The following is a 21,212-nucleotide window of genomic DNA, read 5'->3' as shown; positions in this document are numbered from 1 at the left end:
CAATTATCAACTACTTTTTGCTCTATTAACCTGCAGATGATAACGTAACAACTACTCTTTTAAAATTGCTTAAAAAAAAATTGCTTAAATGAGAGTAAGCAGACCCACTCTGTTTATATGTTAAATAATTTCATTTACTGCCATCATAATTTTTTTACATTAAAAAAATGAAAGAATAGTTGATTTACAATGTGCCAGTTTCTGCTGTATGAATTGCTACTTTTGCCATTTGTTTTCCTGTTTATGCCTTAAAATAATCCTGAGAACAAACTAAAAACATGAATAAGTTAAATGTCTACATAGAAATTTTTCAGTTGTTCAAAAAAGTTTATCTTTCTACTTTGCTTCCAGAATGATACCTAATCATTTCACCCCACTGCTTGACCCCTTTCAACGGCTCTGTCACCTGCAGGCCAAATACAAGTTCCCTAACGGAGACCCTTACAGGGAGCTTCCCTTCAACCCCCTCAGTCTCGTCCTCTCGCACTCACGCATGTCGACTTCACACAAAGCAGGCTAGCTCGTGTCCCGGTCCTCTGCCTGCCTGCAGTTCACCCCCTACTTCTCTCCCCTCACCTGTGAACTCAGTACAGGGGTCATTTCCTTCAGGAAGGCTTTCTCTACTCTCTAGGATGGCTGCTGCACATACCGGATGGCAACAATCACCCACTGGATGAGAGCTCCTTGAACTGTGACCTCAGCACTTGACAGAATGTCTGGCGTCCAAGAGGCACTGGTGCACAGTGCCTGGCGTATCTTACAAAGGTCTGGGGACTTATGAGGACAATGTATCATTATTTTAGGAGGCTACCATGCTCTCTGACAACTTCCTCTCAAGCTAACTCCAACAAATGTTTCTTCTGTGGGTAATGACCCTAGTGGGACAGCCTACGAACAGTGACTGTAGAAATACGACAGAAATATCTCTATGTTCACCGTCCTTGGTATTATTGTTAAAGGAATGAATCATTTTTGTTTTTTGTTTTTTTTTTTCCCTTTTTAGGGCCATACCTGCAGCACATGAAAGTTCCCAGGTTAGGGGTTGAATCAGAGCTGCAGCTGCCAGCCTATGCCACAGCCACAGCAAGGCCAGATCCAACCCGTATCTGCAACCTACGCTGCAGCTTGTGGCAATGCCGGACCCTTAATCCTCTGAGCAAGGCCAGGGATCGAACCCATATCCTCACAGATACCAATCCTGCTCTTAACCCACCAAGCCACGAAAAGAACTCATTTAAAGCAGTAAGTAAGAATCCTGCTCTAGCTCCTTTCATCCCTACCCTAAGATGCTGGGAGAAAAATGCTTCTCAAACATAAAAAATCATAGTTTATAGTCTGTATGAACTCTTTGTGCCTAGCTTCTTTAGCTCAACGTTTTGTTCGAGAAATTTATTTATTCACTTATTTTTCTTTTTTTTGGCCGCCCCGTGGCACATGGAATTTCTGGGCCAGGGATCAGATCCGAGCTGCAGTTGTGACCTACACCACAGCGGCAGCAATGCCAGATCTCTAACCCACTGTGCTGGGCGGGGATCGAATCTGCATCCCAGTGCTCCAGAGACGCCCCTGATCCCAGTGCACCACAGTGGGAACTCTTGTTTTTATTTGTCAAATTTATTCATATTGGTGCATCACTCTACGTTTAGAAAGTGTGAAAGATAAAATCTGACTTCATGGAATCTGGTTTTCAATAGAGATGGTTACTAAATATATAATCAAATATAACAACTGAACATTCTCATGAGAAAAGTATCTTCAAATGAACAAATGCATGAGTTGGAGAGAAACCCTGCATTCTACGATGGGATCTACTTTTTTGTTGAGAAAATAAGAGCCACTCTCATTTAAGGCTCAGATCCCTATGACAGGGTACGTCTTCCCAGTGGCTGTAACAGGGATGAGTCTTGGAGTCTCTATTTTCAGTCTCTGAGGACAGGCTTCATTTAAATGGTTCAGTTGGAGTAATCTTAAATGAGCACGCTTCTTGCCTGCTCAAAATGAAAACTCAGGTCTGAGGATGACCACAGGCAGAGGTCAGGGCAGCCAGGGGTCCCAGGCGCCTCTTAGACTAAGTCTCAGCCAGGTACTTACTTTCTCCACCAAGTTCCCAGGAAGAAGACTCTCTACAAACTGCCGTAGGTTCTCACGGACCACTGCGTTATGGAAGAAGGAGATCTTCCCGTTTATGATTCCTAGGATAGAGGGTGTGCTGTGTGCTCCCAGGTGATGGGCCAGGCGCCTCTCGTACCCGGCATGGACCACACCGATTCCTACGCCTGGAAAGCATGGAAGACTGCCATGAAGACTTTTTACGCCCCGACGGCAGGTGAAGAAATGCTGCTAAGTAATTTTCTGGTTTGAAACTGAAATCCCAACTCAGGAGGAGGGGAGAGCATTCCTGATAAGACTGTCTAGCATTCCTTCACTGCTGGAATTCTAAATTGGTTCAGTTCTTCCGCAGAGCAACCTGGCCATGTTTAAGAGGAGCCACAAATCTTTTTATCTTTGGTCTATTGTTTCTAATTTTGGGATAGATCGTGAGGAAACACTTCAGAGGAAGAGAACAATCTGTTCACCGTGTTCCTGCTCATAGAGAGACCACCTGTGAACAACGCAGGGTTCATCAGCTCAGCAACGGCTGGAAAAAAACCCAGGATTTGTCAATAGGCTGGGATCACAGTCTTCTCACCCTTCAGAGCACATCTCCCCTTTGTACAAAGTATTTTATAAAGACATTACACAGATTCTCAAAAAGAGAAAGAGATTAAGTTAAAACCATTAGGCCATATCCCATATAACTACTGTTAATATTTTGGTATCTATCTATTTGTACCATTTCTTTCTTTCTTTTTTTTAATCTTTTGTCTTTTCAGGGCTACACCTGTGGCATACAGAGATTCCCAGGCTAGGGGTCTACTCAGAGGTGTAGCTGCCGGCCTATGCCAGAGCCACAGCAACGCCAGATCTGAGCCGCGTCTGTGACCTACACCACAGCTCACCACAACGCTGGATTCTTAACCCACGGAGTGAGGCCAGGGATTGAATCATGGTTCTTAGTGGGATTTGTTTCTGCTGCACCATGACGGGACTGCAAACTTAATACTTTGAAACTGCTAAGTTGGAGTTCCCATCATGGCTTAGTGGTAATGAACCCAACTAGTATCCATGAGGACACGAATTCGATGCCTGGCCTTGCTCAGTGGGTTAAGGATCCAGCTTTGCCATGAGCTATAGTATGCATTGCAGACGTGGCTCGGATCCTGTGTTGCTGTGGCTGTGACTTAGGTCTGGAGCCATAGCTCCCATCTGACCCCTAGACTGGGAACTTCCATATGCTATGGGTTTGGCCCTAAAAAGACAACAACAACAACAAAAAACCAACTAAAAACCTGCTAAGTAGACTCAACAAATCTGCTGGCTACCTGAGTGTCTCAAGGGCAGGAAAGGAGGCACCTTAGACATCACATAGTCTACTCCCCTCATTTTATAGATAAAGAGATTCAGAGAGGTGAAATGACTTAGCCCAGTTTGCAGAGCTGATAAATCTGAAGGGTAAGAATCCCAACTGGATGTTCCAGAGCCAAGTCCAGGACACGATTCTATCACACTAGAGGCATTAAAAATGACCAAGGGACAGTGTCAGTAAGTGAAAGTGCCCATAAGAATTATGTAAGCAGGAGAAAGAACACGAACACAGCAGGCATGCACTTGAGTGATCTGGTCTCACGTAAAGTAAGAAGTGACATTACCTAGGGAGGTCAAGGGCCATGCAACAAAGGCTCAAGGGCGGAAGTGGTGTGTTCTGAGCCCTTTGTAAGTTAGGCAGCATGCCAAGAGCTTTAAGTCACTTTTCACACTCACAAACCCCAAGTGGTAAGTATTGTTATTTTCATGGACGAGGAAACTGGTGCCTGGAGAGGCTGAGGAAAGCCACCTGGCACCAGTTAGTGTGCAGTAGGACCTAGATTTGAACCCAGGTCCAGGTGACTGCAAAGCCTAGCTCCTTTCTGTCTCTAGTATCCTCCTCCACCTAAACTCTGAGGGATTGAGTTCTTAGAGACCCACTCACTGTAAACGACCTTACCGGTGATTGCTACCCAGACCAGAAACCACCTTATTTCACCAATTCCAGTAACAGCATCATTCGCGGGGCCCCCAACCAGCCTCCGGGACCAGAATCAGTAATCAGAATGGTGGCTGGTGGGCCTGAAATCACAAGCAGCTCTGGGAGAGCAGAGGACAATGAAGACAACTTTCATGCTTGCTGTCCATGCTGCTCTTCCCCCAGATATTCCTGAAGCTCGTTCTCTCGCCCTCTGCAGGCCACCTTTGCAGTGAGACCTTCCTCATCTGCCCAATTGAGACTGGGAGCTTCTCACTCAGCAGTCCCTAGCACTCAGCCTTTTTTTTTTTTTTTTTGGCAGAGACCTTGACATGTGGAAGTTCCTGGGCCGGGAATCCAACCCACGCCACAGCAGCGACCGGGCCCACTGCAGTGACAACGCAGGTTCCTTAACCCACTGCACCACAAGGGAACTCCAACTCGGCCTTTGTTATCACGCTCTGTCACCATTTGACAGGTTGTATGTTTGGTTTGCTTGCCTCCCTTCTCTAGGATATAAGCTCTATGAGCATAGGGATTTGGGGCTATTTTGTCTACTGCTGTATCCCTAATATCTAGAAGAGTCCCTGGCATTTATTAGGCACTCAACTTTTTGTTAAAACAAGTAAATGATTAAAGTATTCAAAGTCAGATACAGACGCAAATCCCAGTTCTGCTACTCCTTAGCTGTGCAACCGTAGGCAAGTCATTTAACCTCTCTGAGCCTTAGTTTCCTTATTCACAAAACAGAGATAAATTGTCGTAAGGATTGCATGATATAATATAAAAAAGAGCCTAGCCCAGAGCCCAAAATATAGTAGGCACCTAATTAATTACAACCACTATTAAGTATTATTTCATCCAGACCATGTGAATTCTGACCTAGAGATTACGTCTTTTTTGAGTGGAATTTTAATCTCCATGAAACTCTCTTCTCCCTGCTGAGTGGAATAAGCTATGTCAAGATCACTCTTTTTTTTCTTTTTATGGCTGCACCTGACACATGTGGAAGTTTCCAGGGTAGGGGTCAAAATCGGAGCTGTAGCTGCCGGCTTATGATATGGCAGAGCCACATCTGTGATTTATGCTGCAGCTTATAGCAATGCTGGCTGGATTCTTAACCCACTGAGTGAGGCCAAGGATTGAACCTGCATCCTCACAGAGACAACATCTGGTTCTTAACCCACTAAGTCACAATGGGAACTCCAGATTTCATTTCTTCTACTTAAAATTACCATTGAGTCCTTGGAATTACATGCACCATTTTCATTAAATGTAAGCATTTACAAATCTATAAAGGTTATTTTCTTAGATCATTTCTATAAGCCTTTGACTCTTAATATTATAATCCATTTCTAAATTCTGGAGGAATTTTACTTATAGATTAACTATCATACAGATTAGAATAGAATAAAGAATGATACATATTTGGTGTTTAAATTTATGGTCTTTTTTCCTCCTGTAAAGATATTTAAGAATATAACAAGAGTATAACAAGAAATCCAAAATTCTTTTAAGTCCAGATCTAATCTCTTCCTCGTATCCCATCCAAGCTGGGAAGGAAGAGTCAGAAAACTCACCAGCACTCTTTTCTCCCTGAGACTCAGGTTGGGAAATGACCATGACGACACGTGGTGACTTGCAGTTGCTGAGCCACAGTGAACAGTGCAGTTTCTCTTGTCTCCTCCTCTGCCTTTAAACTCTCTACACTCCCAAGTTCAGGTTTCATAAAGCAAGCTCAGCTGGGCCAACAGCAAGTACAGCTATGCTCCTATTCTTATCTTGATTAGCATAACCTGGCTGGCTGACAAGGACATATCAGAATCCAAGCAAACTTGAGCAGCAAATTTAAAAGAAGGGCAAAGTGTATATGATCTCTTTTGAAAAGATTTTTTTTTGGTCACACCCATAGCATGCGAAAGTTCCCAGGCCAGAGATGGAACGTGTACCACAGCGGTGACCAGTGCCATGGCATAAAAACACCAAATCCTTAACCTCTGAGCCACCAGGGGACTCCAGAAATATTTGATTTTTATATACATCAATGTTTCAAGGTAATTTACAGATCCTTGGAAATTAAAAATACAAATTAGGAGTTCCCGTCGTGGCTCAGCAGAAACAAATCCGACTAGTAACCATGAGGATGCAGGTTTGATCCCTGGCCTTAATCAGTGGGTTAAAGATCAGGCATTGCCGAGGCTGTGGTGTCGGCCAGCAGCTGCAGCTCCAATCGACCTCTCTACACTCGGAACCTCCATATGCTGCGCATGTGGCCCTAAAAAGACCAAAAATAAATAAATAAAAAATTCAAATTATTTTCTCCTCTTTCCGAGTTTGTAAGAGGGTGTTCTTTCTGTATAGTACTGAAGATCTCTATTTTGAGGTGTCAAATTACATTTGCTTTCCTTACGCAATCTTAAAAGTGTGACACGTCTTTTAGGGAAATTCTTTTGTTTCCCCCTCTGTCTTGCACACACACACACACACTCATCTGTTTTTCAGCTTTTCCATACACCTGGAGGGATGTTACAGAGCCAACTGGAAGAACATGCCACGGTCAAGAATGGCTAAATACAAACATGTTCATAAACAAACTCTTAAGATGCAAAATGATGTGAAATAACACAAAATCAAATATACACAGTTTAGGAAGTTCCCTGGGGCGCAGCGGGTTAAAGATCTGGCATTGCCACAGCTGTGGTGCAGGTCTGATCCCTGGCCTAGGATCTTCCGCATGCCACTGGTGCAACTAAACGAAAGCAAACACAAAAAAAAGCACCAAAAAAAACAAACACAGAGCTTAAGGAGAAACAAAACAAAACAAAGCCAACTTTAATACAGGCAGACCCTTTTCCTAGACAGAATGAACTTGTTATAGACACTTTGTTATTTTTAGGATAAAAAGAGAACTATTAAAAGAGAAGAGTTAATCTTTCTTTTGAAATAAGAAGTCATGGAGTTCCCGTTGTGGCTCAGTGGTTAATGAATCTGACTAGGATCATGAGGTTTTGGGTTCGATCCCTGCCCTTGCTCAGTGGGTTAAGGATCCGGTGTTGCTGTGACCTGTGGTGTAGGCTGCAGACGTGGCTCGGAACCCAAGTTGCTATGGCTCTGGTGTAGGCCAGCGGCTACACCTCTGATTAGACCCCTAGCCTGGGAACCTCCATATGCCGTGGGAGCGGCTCTAGAAAAGGCAAAAAGACAAAAAATAAAAATAAAAATAAAATAAGAAGTCATGCACACACACAAAAAAAAGGGGGAAAAAAAAAAGAGAGAGAGAAAAGGAGTCCCCCTTGTGGCTCAGTGGTTATGAACCCGAATCGGAACCCCACCTCTGCTAAGTACCACCTTCAAACAAAGGACCAAATGAGCCAAGTCTCTATCAAAGAGGGAAGACAAGAGCGCCTGCCTCACAGTCGTTGTTTATAACATGCATTCCACTTACGTTAGTGTTGGCACAGTAAACTCTCAATAAATACAAGCTATTCTGATTATGCTCACATTATTACTGTCACGTCATCACACTTGCTATGTCCAAACTGTAGTCATTACTTAGAACCACTCCTCCCCAAACTTGGCTCTTCCCTGGATTCCCTGACCATCCAGGAGCTCAAGTCAGGATCCTGAGTCAATCTTGAGACTCTGTCTTTTCCACATTTCTCACATTCAAATGGTCCCCGGGTGCCAGGTCCCTCCAGGATCCCACCCTTGGAATATCTGACACTTGTCCTCTCTCTGTTCCCGCTGCCCGAGCTCAGGCCAGTGGGGGCTGTCCTGCCCAGACTGGTAGCCTCCCTGCTTCCATGCTCACTTCATCTATCTATGTATCTATGCATCTCTCGTGGTTTTTAGGGCCACACCCATGCAATATGGAACTTCCTAGGCTATGGGTCGAATCCAAGCTACAGTTGCCAGCCTGCACCACAGCCACAGCAACTCGGAATCTGAGCTATGTCGTGACCTACACCGCAGCTCATGGCAACGCTGGATCCCTGACCCACTGATCGAGGCCAGGGACTGAACCTGCATCCTCATGGATACTAGTCGGATTAGTTTTCACTGTGCCACCACAGGAACTCCTATTCTCACCTTCTTTACTTTGTCCTTCATGCAGCATTAACAGTTAGCTTTCTCAAGCACAGCTCTGATTAGATCAACCTTGGCTTTTTTTACACACCCCAAAATAAGGTCCTGGCCCCTCGGCCTGGACTCTCAGGCTCCTGCCTACCTGGCCCCAGAATGCTCGTCCTGCCTCCTCCCAACTCACAAGCTGCGGGGTCTTCTGTGGATGTGCCGTTTCCCTGCCTGCATGGTCCCTCCTGCCTGAATGTTACTCCTCCGTTTCCTGCCCAGCCAACTTTTATTTATTTATTTATTTATTTATTTTATTTTTTATTTTTTTTGTCTTTTTGCCATTTCTTTGTGCCGCTTCTGCGGCATATGGAGGTTCCCAGGCTAGGGGTCGAATCGGAGCTGTAGCCGCCGGCCTACGCCAGAGCCACAGCAATGTGGGATCCGAGCCGCGTCTGCAACCTACACCACAGCCCACGGCAACGCCGGATCGTTAACCCACTGAGCAAGGGCAGGGATCGAACCCACAACCTCATGGTTCCTAGTCGGATTTGTTAACCACTGCGCCACGATGGGAACTCCCCAGCCAACTTTTAATCACCTTTCAAGACTTAGCTGAAAATAAGGCAAAAGTCAGTGCTTGATAGTCTGTGAGCTGAAGAAAACAGATTAAAATTTAAGAAAGATTTTTAAAATTTGGCTTCAATGGGCAGCATCTAACGTGGGATCTCAGTTCCCAAACGAGGGGTCAAACCAGGGCTGCAGCAGTAACACACTGAGTTCTAACCACTAGACCAACAGGGAACTCCCTTAAGAAAGATTTTTAAGGCTCAGAGGAAACTAATCCAACTAGTATCCATGAGGATGCAGGTTTGAACCCTGGCCTCGCTCAGTAGATTAAGGATCCAGCATTGCCATGAGCTGTGGTGTAGGTCGCAGATGCAGCTCAGATCCTGCATTGCTGTGGCTGTGGTGTAGACCGGCAGTTGTATCTCTGATTCCACCCCTAGCCTGGGAACTTCCACATGCCGTGGATTAGGCACTAAAACACAAAAACAAAAAAAGAGAAAGACTTTTAAAATGAATTTATAAAATAGGTACTTTAAAAAACTTTACTTTGGTGGACCAGAAAACTCAGTTAACCAGAAATTCTCTAATGGTCACTTGTTAAGCACTTAATATATCAAGCACTTAATATATATTTTTCTCATTTACTATTCATAATAATTCTGTTGGTTTGACATTATAACCCCACTTCATTTATTTTTATTATTATTAATTTTTCTTTTTATGGCCACACCTGCAGCACATGGAAGTTCCCAGGATAGGGTCAAATTGGAGCTGCAGCTGCCGGCCTCCACTGTAGCCACAGCAATGCCGGATCCAAGCCACATCTGTGACCTACACTGCAGCATGTGGCAGCACTGGATCCTTAACCCACCGAGTGAGGCCAGGGATCAAACCCACATCCTCACAGACACTATGGTGGGCTCTTAACCCACTGAGCCACAATGGGAACTCCTGTAACCCCATTTTAGAGTTGAAGAAACTTGGGCTAAGTAATTCGTCCAAGGACACAAAGCAGTAAATGACATAGCTGAGATCTGAAAACGGGTCTACCTGATTCTGAGGCATGTGCTGCTCACAGTGACCCCTGTGCCACAGGCTACCTCATGTTGTCTGTGTCTGCCTGATGGCTCTGATCTGACCTGGGGGTAAATGAATTACCATCCTAACTTATGTTAACAGGTCAATGCTTATATCCTGCTATAGAGCCTTTTTTTTTTTTTTTTTTTTTTGCTTTCTAGGGCTGCACCTGCAGCATATGGCAGTTCCCAGGCTAGGGCTCCAATCAGTTGCAGCTGCCAGCCACAACCACAGCAACTTGGGACCCAAGCTTCATCTGCGACCTACACTACAGTTCACGGCAATGCTGGATCCTTAACCTACTGAGCAAGGCCAGGGATTGAACCCACATCCTCATGGATACTAGTCAGGTTCATTACCACTGAGCTACAATGGGAACCCCTACCTCTCCCCACTATGGAGTCTTAACGTCTGAACAGGTTAAATTGTTTTTAGCACAGCACCCAGCATGGCACAAAATGCAGCCATGCTGTGTGATGAAGAAGCTGATCAATCCAGGGGCTTCCACCTGACCTTGGCCTCTCATTCATTCATCAGACACTACAGTAAGCACTGCTGACCTCCCACCAGAGAGAAGACAATGGGCTAAACTTCCACCTTCACCTGGGAAATCCTTTATCCTGAAAGCATTTCGGCAAATCTGAGTACCTGGGCATCTCTGGACAGCAGATTGAAAATTTCTGTTTTAGAATAAATGAACTGATGCTTTGGAGGTTCCTGTCATGGCTCAGTGGTTAATGAACCCAACTAGTATCCATGAGGACACAGTTTCAATCCCTGGCCTTGCTTGGTGGGTTAAGGATCTGGCGTTGCCATGAGCTGTGGTGTAGGTCACAGATGAGGCTTGGATCCCAAGTTGCTGTGGCTGTGGCGTAGGCTGGCAGCTGAAGCTTGGATTCGACGCCTAACCTGGGAACTTCCATATACCGCAGGTTTGGCCCTAAAAAAGGCGGAAAAAAAAAACAAAACAAAAACAAACCTTAAAACCAAATCAAAACAAAAAAACATGCTTTTCAACAGTGCACTCTCTCCAGAGAAGTCCAGGTTTTTCAGCCCCTATGGTTGAGCTTGTCCCTTTTTAGTGACCCAAGAATAAGTCTGACTATAAATCACACACACACACACAATCCAGTAATTCCAACTTTCAGAAGTTATTAAAATAAATATCCTCTCTGGATCACTAAAATTTTCCTAGTGCTAAGTGATACAACTATGAACAAAGGGAAGGCTCATCTGTGATGGGGAGTGGTAACCCATGAACCTTAGAATATCATGGGTTATGGGCTGAACTGCGTGCCCCCAAAAGGCATATGTTGAAACTCTAACCGCCAGTACTTCAGAGTATGACTGTGTTTGGAAATACAGCCTTTAAAGAGATAATTACATTAAAATGGGATTCTTAGGGTGGGCCCTAGTCCAGTGTAACTGGTGCCTTTTAAGAAGAGATTAGGTCACAAAAAAAAAAAAAAAAAAGATTAGGTCACAGAGAGAGAGAGTGAGACAGTGGACCCGGGCTCTCATTGGGAGGAGTTCCCATTGTGACTCAGAGGGTTAAGAACCTGAATAGTGTATGTGATGACGCAGGTTTGATCCCCGGCCTTGCTCAGTAGGTTAAGGATCTGGCATTGCCACAAGCTGCAGTGTAGGTCTCAGATGTGGCTCAGATCTGACATTGGTGTTGCTGTGGCTGTGGTGTTGCTGCTGGCAGCTGCAGCTCTGATTCGACCCCTAGCCTGGGAACTTCCACATGAAATTCGGCCAAGAAAAAAAAAACCGAAGATGCAGGGAGAAGCCTGAAAGCAAAGGAGAGAGGTTTCACAAGAAACCCAAACTGTCGACACCTTGTTTTTGGACTTCTAACCTCAAGAACTATGAGAAAATAAATTTCTGTTGCTTAAGCCACCTAGTCTGGTGTTTCGCTATGGCAGCTCTAGCAAATTAATACACGGAGTGGAATCACAAATACCACAAGGATAACCTGCAAATTTTATCAGCATTAAAACTGGTGCTTGGTGCTTTCTTCAGCTAATAATCTTTAAGTTTCTCCTCTGTATTAGGCCCTCAACTAGACGGTAGGAGGTTATAGGTAAAGCTTCATGTTAGTAACACTGAAGGTGGCTTACACATTTCCCCTCTCTGAAAACGTGTCCCTGGAAAATGCTAGTCATCATGAATTTGTCAAGAGAAATCACGTTAACTGCTCCTTCTCCCCAGCAGCCCATGAAATTCAAGAGATGTAAAAGTCACTTCCTGCTAGAAAAATACCTTCCAAAGGATAACATGATCTTACCCAATCCTTCCAGCTCTTGAACGACTTCTTTCCAAACAGGCTCAATATGGATGCAGCTGAAGCACCAGTCCGAGGTGATCTTAATGAGGTAGGGTTTCTTGAAGCTATCTGGGACGACCTCATTCACATAGTGTGAAAAGTGCAGTAAGTACTTTTCATCAATCGAGTCCCGCCGTTCAGAATTAAAAGGGAAGTGGAAAAAAGACTCATCGAAATAAAAATTCTCATGGAAATGGCGGAAGTGATACTCCCGCTGCTGCTGCTGCTTCTGGTAGCCCTGGTTCTCGCCGGCATCACCATAGTGGTCATAATGTGATCTTTTTTCTTCATTGGAAAGAATCTATTAGAAAAAGAGAAAACAAAAAGAAATCCAGACAACAAACGAAAAAAGGATCACCCAAAGGACTACCCTGTAAGCAGCTTGCAAGACAGGAAGGGACAAAGGAAAAGCTATGATACAATTAGATATTTCAAACATCGTCACTCAACATACCTGAAACCCTTCTCTCAAAACAAACATTAAGTGTTTCAAGACCAAAACACTTCAGCTGAGATTTGCTCATGCTCATCTTGACTTTAAATTTAGATTTTGAGCTATCATAATACTCATAAGCACATCAATAAAACAAATAAAACTTAACATAACATTGATCACTAAGGTTCAACCACAAGAAAATTGACTTGGTTATACCATGTAAATTAGAATTATTCAAACAAAGGTATGGAAAGCTGTGAACACCAAAAAATTACCAGAGAACTGAATTCTATGATTGTACGTTAGCTAACTTTGTTTTCGTTTATTTTTGGGGTTTTTTTCTGGCTGTACCCACGGCCTATGGAAGTTCCCGAGTCAGGGTTGGAATTCGAGCTATAGCTGTGACATACGCCATGGCTATGGCAATGCCAGATTGTTGACCCACTGCGCCACAGCAGGAACTCTCCGACTTTGTTTTACTTAGAAATAACTTTGGTTTTTTCTTTTTGTCTTCTCAGGGCTGCACCTGCGGCATATGGAGGTTCCCAGGCTAGGGATCTCATTAGAGCTGTTGCTGCCGGCCTATGCCAGAGCCACAGCAACGCCAGATCCAAGCCGTGTCTGTGACCTACACCACATCTCATGACAACACCGGATCCTTAACCCACTGAGTGAGGCCAGGGATCGAACCCAAAACCTCATGGTTCCTAGTCAGATTCGTTTCTGCTGTGCCATGACGGGAGCTCCCAGAAATAACTTTGAATAAGGAATTGGAGAATTTGTTTTAGGATGAAGTATCATTCTATGAGTTAAGCACTGTCTGCTAAAGAATATTACCTTATGCAAATCAGGAAGCCATGGACTTATCTTTCATGAATATTCCAGACCAACTTACTTATGGTGATGTGTTGAAAATCCTGCAGCACTTGAATAAGTATAGGCAAATTGGTCTGTGATTCCTTTTTTTTTTTTTGGCCTTTTAGGGCTGCAGCAGCGGCATATGGAGGTTCCCAGGCTAAGGGTCCAATTGAAGCTACAGCTGCCGGCCTATGCCACAGCCACAGCAATGCTGGATTTGAGCCAAGCCTTTGACCTACACCACAGGTCATGGCAACACTGGAGCCTTAATCCACTAAGCGAGGTGAGGGATCGAACCTGCAACCTTATGGTTTTTAGATTCGTTTCCGCTGCGCCACAATGGGAACTCTGGTCTGTGATTCTTTAATATAAATCAGTTTCTAGTGTATGTGCTGCCAACATGACTGTGTAATATAAGGAAACAGAGACATATGTTCAGGGGGACTCTAAAATTTCAATTAAAGCCTTCAAAACAGGCCAGTTTTTCTAAGAGCTGAGTGTTCGGGCACTAGTATCAACATATTGAATGTGGCTAAATACATTGTCCTTACCATCATCTAGAAACTGGTCAGGGACGTGGGAAACAGCCTTTTCTGAGAGGACTTTACAAAACTGATCACATAAGATATACTTCATTTCACTTTTTGCCTTTATCCATGACATGCAGAAGTTCCCAGGCCAGGGATTAAACCCAGGCCACAGCAGTGACAACAACGCTGATCCTTAATCCCCTAAACCAGGGAACCCCAAGATATATTTTATAAGAGCGAGCAGATGTATCACAAAATTTGACACGATACCTCATAAGCCTTGCTGATTTGAATGAACTTGTCTTCTGCCCCAGGGTCTTTGTTTTTGTCAGGATGCCTGAAACACAAAGCCGCAGGCAGTGAGAATGGATTTAATGGTCTCCACGTGGTCAGTTAACATCCTTGTACACACAGTTCACTACACCAGAGGCAACTGGAAAGGCATTTTGTTACGACGGTTTCTTAAAAATAAATGGGAGAGGCCATTGGCTCCGTTGTATGACGACAGTAAATGAGACTGTGAAACAGTCAATTTCTTCCCAAAGTGCTTCAGTGGGGCACATTTTCAAAGCTCCGATAGTGCTGTAGCCTTTCACTGAGGAAGGGTGGGAAATGCATGTCTCTCCATTGCTCCCAAACACTGCTGGAGCTGGCTCAAGGCTAAAGGCACTCATGAGAACCACCTTCTTAACCCAGGACAGCAGTTGTGTCCACCATTTCATCCCAACATTAGAGCGTCAACGTAGGTATTTCTTCCGACAACTCAGGGAGACACAGGAAACAGCTTCTAGGAACCTCCGTGACTGTGTTTTGTAACAACCATGTCCCAAATGGTATTTGGCTACTGACATTCAAATTAGAACAGCAGAGTTTTCATTATAGCCTTGATTATCCCAGTCTGTCTGGCTGCCTTTTACTTACAAATGCATGATTTCAAGGTGACCTATTTTATTTTTTTGGTTAAAAAAATTTTTTTGTCTTTTTTTTTTTTTTTTTAGGGCCACATCTGCGGCACATGGAAGTTCCCGGGCTAGGGGTTGAATCGGAGCTACAGCTGCCGGCCTACCATAGCCACAGCAACGCCAGATCCAAGCCACATTTGTGACCTATGCTGCAGCATGTGGCAACACTGGACCTACACGACACCATAGCTCATGGCAACACCAGATCATTAACCCGCTGAACAAGACCAGGGATCAAACCTGCATCCTCATGGATACTACTCAGGTTTGTTGCACTGGCTGTGCCAACACAGCAACTCTTCCAATGCCACATATTTTAAAATGGGAGAAAAGTCTACAGTTTGTACAAGTGACTTCAACTAGAGTGGAACTAATATTTGCCATTATACACAGCTGGCAATTAATTGAATGCAATCTTGCCGCCATACATTATTCTGTTATCTTTTTGTGTTTATACCAATTTCAGCTTTGGTGACTTTAAAATCTTGGACAGATGAGGCTGGATGGGTGTTTTTTCTTTTTCTTTTTTCAGCCACACCTATGGCTTATGGAAGTTCCCGGCTAGGGGCTGAACTGAAGCTGCAACTGCGGCCTGCACCACAGCAGCGCCAGCTCCGAGGTGCAGCTGTGACCTATGCTATAGCTTTTGGCAACACTGGATCCTGAACCCACTGAGTGAGGCCAGGGATTGAACCTGCATCCTCAGAGAGACTATGTTGGGTCCTTAATCCACTCAGCCACAGTGGGAACTCCTCAGGGCTGGGTTTTACTTCCTGAGAACCCCCTAAAATATAAACCAGTGTTTTATATTAATTAATATTTCAATGCCATTTTATCAAGAGATTTTATGACAGAGGTTATTGTTTTTGTAAGCACTTCTGCTAACTTTCAGTAAATTTCCTCTAGCAAAGGTTCTGGAAAGAGAAACAATCCACTGGGAAGCAAATGACAACTAAAATCAGCACTGAGTACATCAGAATTAAAAAAATTTTCCAACCTGACCACTTTATTCTAGCAGGAACATGTCAGAATGAATTATACTAATACTTGGACTCCTCTAAAAATAAACTTCAAATTGTTGCCTGTTGAATTTAGACATCCTTCTTCCCTGAAATATTTAATCCTGTTATGAATAATAGTGGGGAAGAAAACCTGAGCTAAATGTAATGAAAATATGAAAATAGTATGTTTCTGGATGATGAAACAAAAAAAGTGTTTTCAATATTCAAACTTAGGCCAAAGGCTGAGGCAATAAATTATGCGACTGCACACAAGAAGGTCTGACATACAGAGCTCTGCAGAGGGAGGAGGAAGGGGTAGGAAGGGGCTTGTAAGGAGACTGAGTCAAAGAGAGAGTACCAAAGACAGCTGGGCTACCACCACAGCTCCCGAGACAGAGGAAGCCAAGGCCCAAGACCAGGGAGGAAACCCAAGACAGTGCGAGCTTCTAAGGAGTATTTTCCTAACTGTGGGAAGATGTCTCAAAGTTGCGAACATATAAAAAAGAATAAACTCCGCTCTTGGAAAGCACCTTTCAATGCTATTTTCAATGTATGTGAAACACTGCACGGACTGGAGTATTATGCACATTTTTAAAATTTCAAAGTGAAGAAAACACTATTATTGGCACCTACTGCCTGTCTAGCGCTACCTTTAAAGGAATAAAAATGAAGGTAGAAAAAAAGTCAATAAAGTATCAGACAAACCCATTGACAGTTTGGGTCACTGACCACATCAGGCCTGGTGGATTCAAGCCAAATTTTATGGGGCCATTTTTCTTGGGGTGGGGAGGAGTTATTTTGCTAATGTAGATGATGTAACAGTGCCTATGATCAAACGTCATTATTAGGAAAGAGTTTTTCTGAGATTAAAAAAAAATTATGGTTTAAAAACAAACAAACAAAAGAAGTCCTTCTGTGACACAGTGAATTAAGGATCTGGCCGTGTGGGTATGGCCAAAAGAAAAAAAAAAGAAAAATAGACTACAAATCCAATTTAATACTTAACCATTTCCCCCGTGATAGCTCATTCTGAAGTCAGACTGGGAAACATTGCAATTTTCAGTGCACAGCTGACCCCTGAACAACTCAGGGGCCCACTCAAAAACCCGCATGTAACTTTACAGTCAGCCCTCCATACACGTGGATCCACATTCAAGGACTCCGCCGACCTCAGGCCGTGAAGTACTACAGTGCTATTTACTGAACAAGATCTGCATTCAAGTGGACCCGCAGAGTTCAAGGGCTAACTGGATATGACACCATATAAAACCATTATGAAATGAAACAGTTTCACTGAGAAAACACTGTCAAAGCCAAAACAGCAGAAAATAATAGCACCGTGAAAATACAGAGGTAAAGTAAAATTGTAGACTTTCACTGGATGACAGTCTCTAGTTTCCTACGGTGATGAGTTACTCCTAGAGGGAATCTAATTAAGGAAGAGAGGCATGTGATTCATTTAATTAATATCAAAACACCCTTTTCAGCTCTGGAAGATAGAAAAGTCAAAGCCATTATTTGAATAGGTCCCACATAACTAACCTATCATTTCTGCTTTTAAAATGCTGTCGAAGGCCATACCCTGCCCAAAAGAATGTTGCTACCTTATGAATTCAGTACAGATTTATGTATTTTTGCTTTAAATACAAAGACACAAGAGTCTGAAAGGATGTAGAAAGCAACCTGGGAAGAGGCCATGCGTAATCAGAGACTGTTTCTTAGTACCCAATCCTGGGATCCTCGTGCTATGAATATGGTCTAAAATAGTTCTTTATTCAAAACATTCAAAAGCAGATTTTAAAACTATCTTTCACCTTTATTGCCACCGACTGAATACTAAGATGCGTCTCTCACTGAAGAATGAACAATGGTGTCAGGCAGTCACACACAGCCTGCGGTGTCAGCTGCACGTGGCCGCTTTGCTCCTGCAAAACTTCCTAGCCATTCCAACACTATCCCACTCACTCTCACTTCTGCCCAGACTGGTAACAGATTAACAAATAAAACAGGCATAAACTGTCTGCTGGTGCTGAAGGTCAGCTCGTGGAAGCTAGAGATAACACAGACTTAACAACTCTGAGCTTAGTTCTTCACTCGAAAAACAGGGACAGCAATGTCCATCCCCACAGGATACTTATAAAGTTTACATGAGATACACAGCATAGAACCCGGTGCCCAGCATGCAGGAGGGGCTCAAAGATGGATCCCATCCCAAACTTTCAACCAACTTATGGTTGGTTCACCATAAAAAGCTCTTAGTCTAAAAGAGCAAAGCTCTTACTCTCAAAAATTTTTGAAAGCTTAAAAATTATTATTCTAGACAACAGGACAGGACAGTGTTCCCTTTAGCAACGACACTCATAAAGAGTTACCTTATGAATAACATGTCATCGTAAGGGTAGCTTATCCATTGTTGATCATATATATATAAAATAGAAATATTAATTAATTAAAGTTCCCGCCTACTTACTTTAACATTAAATAAGTGAACAGTATCAAGGTAATTATTTAAGCCAAAGAATTCCTAAAAGGGAGTTTCATAGTAATACAGCCTTCGGATCTCATCACTAAAAATTATAAAATAACGTGAATATAAGTTCTCCTACATAAAATATGCTAGACATAGATATTTAATGAACATAGCAACAGAGACAAATAAAAGCTAACCATGACTTAGGGTTCGTTCTCTTGCTAAAACTGCTTAGCTTATTTTAAACTGCTATTTCTTTGTTTCACCTACCATTCCCGGGCGAGCTTCTTATAAGCCTTTTTAATATCAGCCTGACTGGCTGTTCGGCTGACCCCTAGGACTCTGTATGGGTCAAAATCCAACGCAGACAGAATTTGCAGGATCAGAACCAGAACTATCAAGAAATGCCAGGAAATGCTCAATTTTTTCACTTCCATTTCTCTTCCTTCCCAGAGCTGAAATGATTGAAGAGGCAATAGTTTTAGTGGTGGAAATCTAGACAGTTTTCCTTTTTTTAGGTAAAAGTATAAGATATATAGATGAAAAATAAAACGAAAGATATCTTGCAGGAAAAGTGCCAAGCTGTTTGATGACATCTTTTTAAATGAACAATCTTGCTATTGTTTTTGAATATCGCAAAAAGGACTGTTATCAGATGAGATAAGCAGTAAGAATTAATAGCAACTCTCTAAAATCCTTGGATTAGAAAACCTTTAGAAACGACTGAAAATGAATGAGATGAAGAAAATAAGCAAATGTGGGAAAACATACATAGGGAAATCCAAACAACTACATCTCAAACACACTACTTCACTCAGTCTGACAATAACAGTTTAAACTTAAAACATGTGGTTATAGACTACCTCACTGAGCACACCCTAAATAAATTCATGAATCATAAAGATTTACTATGCGCAAACCTACAAAACAAGATAGTAGTGATGTTCTTGGGAGTTATAAATAAGTACAAGCTATGAAAGTGAAATACTCTAAAAAAAATCCCCTGAGGTTATGACTTAGTATGCCCCAATTCTATTCTTTCTCACCATGCTCATTCAAAGAAGAAAAAAAGGAAGTTGTTCTTTAATCACTAGCAATACTGGCATTATAAGTGGAGGTCTCGGATGAGGAAAAAACCTCACTTCCCACATTAGGGGTGATTAATGGCAAAGCCTGTAGACCACGCATGGTCTTCAAATGTTAAAGCTCCATCTCTGGTGAGTGTAGTGACTGAATTCACTGTGGACTTTGGAAATAATCCTGGCTAGTTAATGAACAAGGTGGTGTTGTATTGCTTGGATGATCTTTGTGATATCTTTTTTTTTTTCTTTTCTTTTTTAGGGCCGCACCCATGGGATATGGACGTTCCCAGGCTAAGGGTCAACCTAGAGCTGCAACTGCCAGCCTACACCACAGCCACAGCAATGCCAGATCCCATCTGTGTCCGTGACCTACACTGCAGGTCACAGAAACATCGGATCCTTAACCCACTGAGCGAGGCCAGGGATTGAACCTGCATCCTCATGGATACTAGTCTGGTTTGTTACCACTGAGCCATAATGGGAACGCCATGTGATATCCTGATTTCTTAGAAATCACTAGAGTTTTATGGATCATGTATCTAATGTGACACTATCGAAAGAGAGGTAAACTCTAAGAGTGTGGAGTTAGACAAGTAGGAATTCTAAATGCTGCCTGGAGTCCTCACAAAATTGACTAATCTGATGGTCAATGTTTAGGACTGCAAACATGCTGAATGAAAATCTAAAACAAACCATTATTTTCTTTGTAAAGGCAACCTATAACCTATTCCATCCTACAAAACTTATGTGGCACGCTAAAAATGGAGAAAGTTATGTAGCACATGGACTCTGGAATCAGACTAACATTGGGATCTGTCCTCCATCACTTTATGACCTTGGACAAGTTATTTAAAACTTGTTAACTCCTCCATAAAATGAGGTTGAACAATACCACCCTGAAAGATCTAAATGGGAGTTAAATGTACGTAATATATTTACTGAGCACAGGGTCAGCAGCCTGTAACTGATACTTATTACCATTAACTTCTACTATGCAGTGCAACCAGTGCCTTATTCAACTGTGTCAGTTGCCTCCAGTTAGAAGGCTCAAGTGCCAGTGGGCTGTGTTCCTTTGCTGACAGCTCGACCACGCCGACCTCTGGGCAGGAAACAACCTGCCCAACAGGTAGGCTACCGCCCTCGGGCAGTATCACCTGGATCAAGCAGGTGATCCCAGAGGCATGCTTAGGTCTGAGCCCAGCCTCGAGCTCCCACCAAAGGTCGCAAACCTATAGGAGACGGCCGCCTCCCCCGCTGCCTCCGAGAGCCCAGGGCCGGGCCCTATTGGCTCCGGTTCCCCCCGCTAGGCCCATCGGGGACCGGGAACGAAGAGGAACTAATAGGAAATCCCTGAGTCTGCCCGGCCCCGCCGCGTCCGCGGCTCAGCGCTTCACGCGGAGAAGGAGTTACCGGAAAAGGGCACCAGCCTAACCGGCTGCAGCGTCCACGCTCCAGTTAGTCCGCCGGGCCGGGAACCTCCGGTCCAAACCAGCGCTTGCCGGGACCTGGGGAGGGAAAGAGGGGCGACGAGTTGGAGGGTAGTCACGTGACGCTTAAAGGCCCGGCGCACCGAGGGCGCGGACTGAACCGGTCCAAGGCGTCTATTTTGCGAGTCTGTTTTGACCCTTGTCACCCGCCGTCTGCGCATGGACCTGGCGCGGTTGCCATAGGAACGAGGCGCGCTCTTCGACTGGATCCAAAGGGATGGTCGTGGACCAAAGAGT

General features: G+C 43.6%; 1 protein-coding gene across 2 annotated transcripts in view; it reads right to left on the bottom strand.

Moving 5' to 3' along the window:
* Positions 1 to 21,178, bottom strand: part of DNAJC16 (DnaJ heat shock protein family (Hsp40) member C16) — a 35,390-nt gene extending 14,212 nt beyond the window's left edge. The window contains exons 1-5 of one of the 2 annotated variants that reach the window (XM_047792061.1): positions 20,899 to 21,178; positions 18,677 to 18,861; positions 14,244 to 14,310; positions 12,111 to 12,450; positions 2,092 to 2,276 (exon numbers count right to left, since the gene is read on the bottom strand). In XM_047792061.1, coding sequence (XP_047648017.1) covers positions 2,092 to 2,276; positions 12,111 to 12,450; positions 14,244 to 14,310; positions 18,677 to 18,843 — 759 coding nt within the window. In that variant the 5' untranslated portion in view covers positions 18,844 to 18,861; positions 20,899 to 21,178. Of the gene's footprint in view, positions 1 to 2,091; positions 2,277 to 12,110; positions 12,451 to 14,243; positions 14,311 to 18,676; positions 18,862 to 20,898 lie in introns of those variants that run through there. The other variant, XM_047792062.1, reaches the window with a different exon arrangement.
* Positions 21,179 to 21,212: the final 34 nt, after the last annotated feature.

The sequence above is a fragment of the Phacochoerus africanus genome, chromosome 8 (genome assembly GCF_016906955.1).
Source record: "Phacochoerus africanus isolate WHEZ1 chromosome 8, ROS_Pafr_v1, whole genome shotgun sequence".
NCBI lineage: Eukaryota > Metazoa > Chordata > Mammalia > Artiodactyla > Suidae > Phacochoerus > Phacochoerus africanus.
Note: the sequence above shows the minus strand (reverse complement) of the source record. Positions and strands in the feature narration are given on the sequence as shown.